The sequence below is a fragment of the Sus scrofa genome, chromosome 2 (genome assembly GCF_054392235.1).
Source record: "Sus scrofa isolate SSC_HxYL_T2T_F1_AM1 chromosome 2, Sscrofa_HxYL_maternal_Yorkshire_Landrace_v2.0, whole genome shotgun sequence".
Lineage (NCBI taxonomy): Eukaryota > Metazoa > Chordata > Mammalia > Artiodactyla > Suidae > Sus > Sus scrofa.
The window spans coordinates 119,201,473-119,211,107 of NC_139384.1; the positions used below are offsets into that span (position 1 = coordinate 119,201,473).

Genomic DNA, 9,635 nt, shown 5'->3' on the forward strand with positions numbered 1-9,635 from the left:
AGGTTTAGTTAGGTCTACTCTTTTATTACATTTAATGTAATTACTGGTAAGGTTGAGTTAGATCTACTCTTTTATTATATTTTCTGTTTATTTCTTCTGGTTACTATTTCTTTATTCTTAAGTGCCTTTTTTTAAATTACTAATTCAGTATTTTTTTAGAGTTTCATTTTAACTTAGCTTATGGCTTTTTAGCTATACCTTTTTGTATTATTCTTTTATCAGTGGCAGTAAATACACAGCTCTAACTTTTCATGGTCTACTTAGAATTAATTTTGTGCCACTTAAAGTAAAATGTAGAAACCTTGCAACTGTATTTACCTTCCCTTCTTTACCATCCTTTAGACATAGTTTTACATATGTGTTACTTCCACATGTGTTATAAAGGTTACAATACAGTGTTATGATATTTGCTTTAAACAATCGTATGTATTTTAATGAAATTAAGAAGAGAAATAAGTCTTTAATTATCCACATACTTCTGTTTTTAATGCTCTTCATTTCTTCTTCTAAGTTTTTCCACCTGGTTGCATTTGCCTTCAACTTGAATCTTTTTACCATTTCTTATACTTCAGATCTGTTGCTATATCTGAAAAAGCTTTCATTTTACTCGAATCCTTGAAAGGTAGTTTTGCTGAACAAAGAATTCTGGGAAGAAAGTTTTTTCTTTCAGCATTTTATAGATGTTGTTCCACTATCTTCTTATTCTGCTTATTTCCAATGAGAATTCTCTGTTAATTTGAATTGTTTCTGTGTATGCAGTGGGTTAATGGATTATTTTTCGCTTCCTGCTTTCAGCATTTTCCCTTTATCTTTGGTTCTTAACAGTTTGACTATGGCATGCTTACGACTTTTTTTTTTTGGTAGTAAAATCCTGGTTGATAGTAACTTTTACCTGTCATCTTCATTCAGTGAATTTTTATTTCACATATTTATTCTTTAGTTTTAGACTAAAATTCATCTTGATTCTCCTTTATATTTTTTCCTTCAGATTTCCAATATTTTTATTCATTATAGGTATATTTTTCTTTGTTCTTGAGCATGGTTAAAAATATGTGCTTTAAAATTCTTTTAATTTGGCTTATCTCAAGATTGGTGTCTTATGAATTTACCCATTCCTAAGAAGAAAGGTTTTTTCTTGTTTTTCATGTATTGAGTAATTTTGTATTGTATCTTAGACATTATGACTGATATGTTGTAGAAACTCTATTGTTTCTGTCACATTTTTCCAAAGATTGTTGGGTTGTTTGCCCTTTTTTTTTTTTAATTTTTTTATTTTCCCAGTGTACAGCAAGGGGATCAAGTTATCCTTACATGTATACAATACAATTACATTTTTTCCCCACCCTTTGTTCTGTTGCAACATGAGTGTCTGGACATGGTTCTCAATGCTTTTCAGCAGGATCTCCTTGTAAATCTATTCTAAGTTGTGTCTGATAAGCCCAAGCTCCCAATCCCTCCCACTCCCTCCCCCTGTTTGCCCTTTTTTTAAAGCAAAGAGTTAACCTTGGCTGAATTCACATTGCAAAACTATCCCCTGAAGTAGCTGGCAACTCAAATTTCACTTCCCTTCTTTTAACCTGATCTGGACTTCTTTGGAGCTTTCTCTGTGCAACTCATACATTTGATCAGAGTTTATACAAAGAATTGGGATTTCCCACCTGACTTCCTAGCAGCTTTTGCTTCTGCAGTACTTGTCTTCTGATTCTTTATGCTTCTGAGTTTTATGTTGTAGTTTTAGCAGTTCCACATGGTGCAGACTGGATCCTATCCTTAAGCCAAAAGCCTTTTTTAAAAGGGGGGGAGTGCTAATTCCATGTTATGCCCTTCTTCCAAGTATTGAAGTATATGCCTACTTTTCTAGTATATGCATGCTTTTGTTCACTCTTCAGTGTCTTCAGGTAGTCTTTTTCATATTTTACCCAAACTTATAGTTGTTTTCTGCAGGAGGATAGGTCTGAAAGCAACTTACCTATTCATACAGAAGTATAACTTGGCATAGAATAACTTTTTGATGATTCACTGGGGCATGAAGTTGGTTTGGATATAAAAGAATGGTTCCTGAGTTAAGAATGTTTCTAGTTTAAGGGCTTTCTTGATAGGGGTGAAATAAGAGCTATAGAAGAAAATAGATGTTTATAGGGAAAATGATGAGTTCAGTTTTAAATATGTTAGGTTTGTATTTCCTGTCAGATACTTATTTAGAGATTTCTGATAGGATATACAGATCTTGAGATAAGGGGAAAGGTCTGGGCCAGAAGTATAAATTTGAAGGTCATCAGCACAGTAGATGATAGTTTAAAATGATGGAATAGGAATTCCCTGGTGGCTTAGCGGGTCAAGGACCTGGCATTTATCACTGCCTGGCCCAGGAAACTTTTACATGCTACAAACATGGCCAAAAAAAAAAAAAAAAAAAAAAAATGGAATATATTGGTTTCCTAGGAAGAATGTAAGGAAAAAGAGAACTTTGTTTTGTGTTGTTTGAATTTGTCTTACTTGTTTTGTATCATTTGAACTTGGATTGCTTGTGAAAATCTAAGCAGTGGTTTTTCTTTTTTTGTATAGCTACCAGCGGACCTTCTAGTGTGGTTGTTCCTAATACCTCATCTCGGAAAAAGGGTATGACTAGCAAAACAGAAGTGCATGAACACAAAAAAAACACTGCGAAAAAGAAATGAAATCTTAGCAGAAGCTGGAGCTCCTTATACTTATAAAAATCACCTTTTCGGTCGAAGAAGACATGTAATAAACCTTGCCTAAGAAGTGTCAAAGCAAGTGATTTGTGTTTCCTTATACATTGTTGTAGTCACTTAAAATATATTAAATCTAGAGAATTCTTTGTATATATTCAGGTAAGGAACTTTGGTAATGATCTGGAAATGTTTAAAGCAATGTTTCTTAGCATTTTATGAGTAGTAGAAAGGTAAAGGTCTGTTGTTGTTAATGTGATGTTTACCATGTGCCTGTGGTAAAGAAGAGGAACATGAAAACCCAGCTGGCCTGTACCAATGTCACACAGTACTGCTGTTTACTGAAGAATCTGTGAGGTAACCTCTGAACACATCTTCATTTTTGTAGGACTGTGTCTTGCCTGTAAAAACCTATTGCTTGGGTGGAAATTTGATGGCCAGGATTACATAATTTCCAAAGAGGTTTCATTGACCATTTAGATCAGAAACTTTTCCCCCCAGTGTTACATGCTGCAATATTTAATAACTGGAGATTAGCATATGGGTTATTTTTTCAGTCTGTGCTTTGAATTTTTTTATTGTGTGTTATTTAAAGTATTACAGATGTAGCTAGGATAACTATACCTTTATGCACATAAATTTGTATATTAATTTGTAGAAAATATTTTCTTTTTATATTTCCTTACCATAAGGTGCTTTTTTTCATCAGGAAAATTTTGCTTCATATGTGTTGGCAAGAAAGACATTCTAGAGTTTCTTTTTAAGAGATATAGTTGACAAGTTTATAAATGGTACAGTTATTTTCAGAGTTCTCTTCAGCTCTAAGAAAATGAGTTCAGAAGTGGAAATCATCAATGTAAGAAGAATATCTGAATTCTATTATTAGTATATATTATGTGTAGCACCTGTTTTTACCATTTCCATTCTTACCTCTAGAATATCAGCTGATCTCACTAAGATTGAGCATTTAACATAAACGCTCATTTCAAAAGATTAGATTTTGAAGGGAAATTGAGATCAACATGTTGTGATTTAATCTGTGATGTGAAAAAATATTTATTATCCTTGGTGCTTATTTTCCCCTGATGCACAAATACTTATAAACCACTTGAAATGACCTAAACTGTAAACCAAACAGTACATCCTGATAAGAATTCTATCTATTGCCCGTCATATTACTTAAATTGCTAAAGCTTTAGCTTGAGATTTACATTTAGAAAAATTACTGACTTCTCATATGAATGCAGCTATTAAAATTCTTCAGAAGAGACCCTCCTAACTTTAAATCATTGTATGTGAACTGGCTTTTAGAAAATAAGCATATTACATGTTACTTTTAAAAGGTACCAGATGCAAAAGTCACAAATATATACAATTATATAAGTTCATATACTTCACATGAATGTAAATGTATTAAATGGAGACATGTCTTGCAAATAGTTGAATGTACCTAAGCTTTCTGTATGTGAAAATGTGGTTAATGTGCTCATTGTTGGAGTAAAGAACCTACTTTTATTTTTTAAGTGGTACTGAATTAAAGTATTTTATTTCAAGAATCAGAGGATGACTTAAATGGCAAGTTATTTTTTTAAATTTCTTTTTCCCTTTTAGCTTTCATGGTGGAAAGAATGAGGAAAAACTATTTTAAGAAATGTTCATCTTATATGTTAAAGTTTCTTAGTATTGGCCATACATATCACAATATATTCCCTAGAAATTAATCAGCAAGTCCAGTACAAGTCACATTTTTCCACTGTTGTACAACAACTATGATTCTACATAGTCACCAGACTTGGTAATATTGCTGTGTTTTATTTGCAAGAATCTTAGATTCATTTTCCAAAACAAGCAAAAAGTCTTCTTTATCAGAGCAAGAAATTATAGTTAGCACCAATTAGTGGAAGTTTGACTGAAGCACCTGTTACTCCATTGTTTCTGTCCCTATAAGGTATGTTTTTTGTTTGTTTGTTTTGAATACTAGAAGATATTTTATCTTGCAGCCTAATTCTCCAACCAGCAAACAGGTGAGAGAGCCCAGCTTGAGGTATGGTCCAGTTATCCTGGCATGTTAGTCTTCATAGTGCATTATTCAGTCTTTTCACCCTTAAAAGCCCTACATGGGAATGCAAACCTAATTTTGCTCTTGGAGTCCAGTGCTGTAGGTCCTGCTACTCTGGTTGTAATGAGTATGCATAGTCTATTCTTAGCTACTTGCGAATGCCTTGGGAATATTATACCAGGCTTGAGTTATATGGAGACAAGGGTGCTGAACACTGTATGTCATGTTTCCTTTGAGCAGGAAATGAAGGGCAGAAGAGCACCCAGAAAGGGGCAGAGAACATGTGTCAAGGTGTCTAGTATATACATTCCTGGAGAAGGGGGGCAATGGATGGCAATTATGAGAGAAAAGTTAAATGATAGTTCTTCAAGAGCTGTCTCATTAAAACTCATCCAATAAGGGAAAGACCTCTTTCGATCAAGGTCAGCCAGATTTTTCTCTGAGTTCTGCTGACTTTGGTCTACGCTTCTACTGTTGTTTAGTTCCATGCCAGTTTGAACTAAGATTTTACTTTTTTGTCTTGTGTGTTCATACTTTGATAGAAAGTTCTCAGTCTTTCCTGGTATGCTTATCAAAGGTTGCCTTACATGGAAGTATGTTCATGAATTTGACATTAGTTTACTCTTAACCTTATTATCTAGACAGTGTAGGCTGCCCGTATTACTCTCCGTCGGGTTGTGATGGCCCCAGAAGTTCCCTCTCTAATTCTCTCTGTACCTGGGGCTGTCACAGACAGAAGCATTCTTGCCCATGGGAACAATTTTTACACTATAGCAGGAGTCCTTTTTTGATGAGTCCAAGTATGGGATCCTGGGAAAAGATCTTCCACAAAAAGATCTAGTCTCTTATTTTCAGAGAATGGAAGAATATACAAAATCTACTTAATTGTTTTAGATTGTATATAAATTATATCCCAATTAAATATATTATTTAGATTTTCTATAACTTTTTCCTTTAGTTCATGTGCTTAGTCATGACTTGAGAGACAGGTAAGTTAAACTTTCCATTTAGGGGTTATTGTCGAGTTCTCCTTTACTGTCTGTGGGTTTTTTTTTTTTTTTTTTTTTTTTTTTTTGTCTTTTGTCTTTTTTTTGTTGTTGTTGTTGTTGTTGTTGTTGTTGCTATTTCTTGGGCCGCTCCTGCGGCATATGGAGGTTCCCAGGCTAGGGGCAGATTTGGAGCTGTAGCCACCGGCCTACGCCAGAGCCACAGCAACGCGGGATCCGAGCCGCGTCTGCAACCTACACCACAGCTCACGGCAACGCCGGATCGTTAACCCACTGAGCAGGGGCAGGGACCGAACCCGCAACCTCATGGTTCCTAGTCGGATTCGTTAACCACTGCGCCACGACGGGAACTCCTGTCTGTGGTTTTTATTTTTCTTTTTTCTATGTAGTATGTGGCTATGTTTTCTGTTGCTCATGAATTCATGACTGTTAAATTTCCATTTTGGGTTTTACCTTTTATTGTTATAACAATGTTTATTTCCTCATTGGAGGCTTTTGAAATGTCGGATATTGAGATTATGACCGGTTTTATTTTGGCTTGCATTGCCTGATATACTTTATCCATCCTTTTTTTTTTTTTTTCTATCTTGTAAGGATTTTTGTTTTTTCCATTATAGCTGGTTTACAGTGTTCTGTCAATTTTCTACTGTACAGCAAGTTGACCCAGTTACACATATATGAATACATTCTTTTTTCTCACATTATCATACTGCATCATAAGTGACTAGATATAAATCCCAGTGCTATACAGCAAGATCTCATTGCTTATTCATTCCAAAGGTGATAGTTTGCCTCTATTAACCCCAAATTCCCAATCCATCCCACTCCCTCCACCTCTCCCTTGGCAACCACAAGTCTGTTCTCCATGTCCATGATTTTCTTTTCTGTGGAAAGGTTCACTTGTGCTGTATATTAGATTCCAGATATGTGATATTGTATGGTATTTGTCTTTCTCTTTCTGACTTCACTTAGTATGAGAGTCTCTGGTTCCATCCATGTTGCTGCAAATGGCAGTATTTTGTTCTTTTTGATGGCCAAGTAGTATTCCATTGTGTATATATACACACCACATCTTCTTAATCCATTCATCTGTCAATGGACATTTAGGTTGTTTCTGTCTTGGCTATTGTAAACAGTGCTGCAGTGAACCTGTGGGTGCATGTGTCTTTTTCAAGGGAAGTTTTTCCGGGTATGTGCCCAAGAGTGGGATTTCAGGGTCATATGGTCGTTCTATATATAGTTTTCTAAGGTACCTCCATACTGTTTTCCATAGTGGTTGTACCAATTTACATTCCTACCACCATTGCAGGAGGGTTCCCTTTTCTCCACACCCCCTCCAGCATTTGTTATTTGTGGACTTATTAATGATGGACATTCTGACTGGTGTGAGGTGGTACCTCGTAATAGTTTTGATTTGCATTTCTCTAATAGTGATGTTGAGCATTTTTTCATGCTTGTTGTCCATCTCTATATCTTCTTTGGGAAAATGTCTATTCAGGTCTTTTGCCCATTTTTCAGTTGGGTTGTTGGCTTTTTTGCTGTTGAGTTGTATAAGTTGTTGGTATATTTTAGAGATGAAGCCCTTGTCAGTTGCATCATTTGAAATTCTCCCATTCTGTAAGTTGTCTTTTTTTTTTAATGATTTCTTTTGCTGTGCAAAAGTTATCCATCCTTTTATTTTTTACATTGTGTCAATTTATTTAGGTATTTTATTTTAATATACTTTATAGTGGGTTTTGCTTTGTGATTTAATTTTAATATCTTTTTAAATATATTAATCTAGTCTACTTGTATTTATTTATATGTAATATATCTTTGCTTTTAGGTTACGCTTTCTGTTTTTACTGCTTAGTTAATCTTTTTCCAAAACAATACTTTTAATTGCAAGTAAGAGGAACTCCAACTGAAGTTGACATAATCTCTTAAGGATATTTACACATTTCTGAAGGTCCAAAAATGGGAGGCTCCAGCCACATTTCTGTAAGTCATAATGTCATCAGGGCCCAGGGTCTCTTCCTCTTTCCTCCAGCATATTATAAACTTTATCCCAAAGTGGTTTTCCCTCAAGTTCATAAGATGGCAGCCAGTGGTTACATGTTTGCTTATTCATGACCAACACAACAGAAATTGAAGAAAATTCTCTCTTGGCCACATTTCAGTGTGATTGGGCCAACTTTATTTGGTCATCTGTCCACTTCCTGGGTGAATAACTTTCACTAGGAGAATTCTGTGAACTTATTGGTCCTAAGACTGGTGAGGGGTCATCTTCCCCCCAAAGCCTAGCACAATTGATATTTCAGACCAGGTAATTCACAGTGGGAGGCTGTTGTGTACAATGTCGGATGTTGAGCAATATCCCTGTGCCCTATGGCCTAAGTGTTAAGGTTGTGAGCCAAAATGAAAGTAACAATCAAGTCTTTATTTATTTGCTGTGATAAGTGAGAAGCCAAAAAGGAAAGTAGGAAATTAGTGTTGGCTCTTCACTGTTCCATCCCCCTCCAGCCACCATGGAAAGGCACTAGGCAAGGGTCAATCAAAGGACAGGTAGTATAGGTTGTGAAATTTGTCTCCCTGCTGAGAAACCTGAAACAAAAGATTCCTGCTATTTTATGAACCAATGGGACTTGATGAAGGGCTAGAAGTGGAAAAAACTGAGAGTAGAAAAAAGTGACTGTAAGGTCCCTTCCAATAAGGAAATCTCAGTGGAGAGACCTGAAATGTGTCTCAGCTAAGGTCTCCTCAGAGGAGGTGTTCTGAGTGGAGGTGCCTGGGTTAGGAATGCCGATATGCATGTGAGCATGCAGGCCCAGCCGCTACTGACTATAACTCCCTTGGAAGAGAGAAGAAGGGCAGCCTTCCCCCATGAATCCTGCCAGGCAAAGCCTTTGTAATTGCCTATGAAAGGAAAGGTCTGAGAGATCACACATAGAGTTTTAGCCTAGAAGCAGTTATCTTATCCTGGCTTCTATCCTAAATGCCAGTAGCATCCCCCAAATTATGAGACTCAAAAACATCTGCAGATATGATCAAATATCCCCTGGAAGGGCAGAATCTTCAGTTAACTAGTGCCCTAAAGCCCATGACTATGACTATGAAGAAAGGATGGATATTTGATCAAAAATAGGGTTTGATAAGAGGCATAAGGAATAAGTAATCCGTATATGCTGTGTACTGTCATTATATTATCCATGTTTGCCTTAGTTTCTTTGGGTCCACTCGTAGTTTTATTTTCAACTATAATTTTGAACTTAATTTTTTAAGTGCTCGTGACTCCCTGATTTGAGCAATACTTCGTTTTCTCTGCTGCACAATTTTGGTTGATTTCCTTGGTTTTTACTTTTTTTTTTTTTTTTTTTTTGCCATTTCTTGAGCCGCTCCCGTGGCATATGGAGGTTCCCAGGCCAGGGGTCTAATCGGAGCTGTAGCCGCCAGCCTACACCAGAGCCACAGCAATGCAGGATCCGAGCTGTGTCTGCGACCTACACCACAGCTCATGGCAATGCCAGATCCTTAACCCACTGAGCAAGGCCAGGGATAGAACCCACAAACTCATGGTTCCTAGTCAGATTTGTTAACCACTGAGCCATAACAGGAACTCCCCTTGGTTCTTCCTTATAAATATTTTTATGCCTTTGTTACACGTTTATCAATTTAAATGTTATATTTTGAACCCCTGGTTAATCAAGATGAAGAAATCATTCTACCTTTGCTTTGCTTTCTCTTAGTTTAGCTTATCTCTGTATTTCTTCTGATGTGGCCTTATTTCTGGGTTGGCTTTATTTTTTCTTTTTTTCCCCTAAACTGTATTAACGCCTATCACATTTCCTCTAGTTGTGTTGCCATGTGGTTTCAGATCACCTATATATCTGGATGAACTTT

The 9,635-nt window shown here is 36.1% G+C and overlaps 1 protein-coding gene across 50 annotated transcripts in view; it reads left to right on the forward strand.

Moving 5' to 3' along the window:
• The window catches only part of PPIP5K2 (diphosphoinositol pentakisphosphate kinase 2), a 94,007-nt gene extending 89,758 nt beyond the window's left edge, over nt 1-4,249 (forward strand). For all 50 annotated transcript variants that reach the window (XR_002341839.2, XR_014838444.1, XR_014838446.1 and 47 more), the window contains one exon: nt 2,566-4,249. Coding sequence is in view for 43 of the 50 variants with exons in the window: in XM_085014166.1 (XP_084870292.1) it covers nt 2,566-2,678 (113 nt within the window). In the remaining 7 variants the exon portion in view is untranslated. The remainder of the gene's footprint in view (nt 1-2,565) is intronic.
• The last annotated feature ends 5,386 nt before the right edge of the window (nt 4,250-9,635 follow it).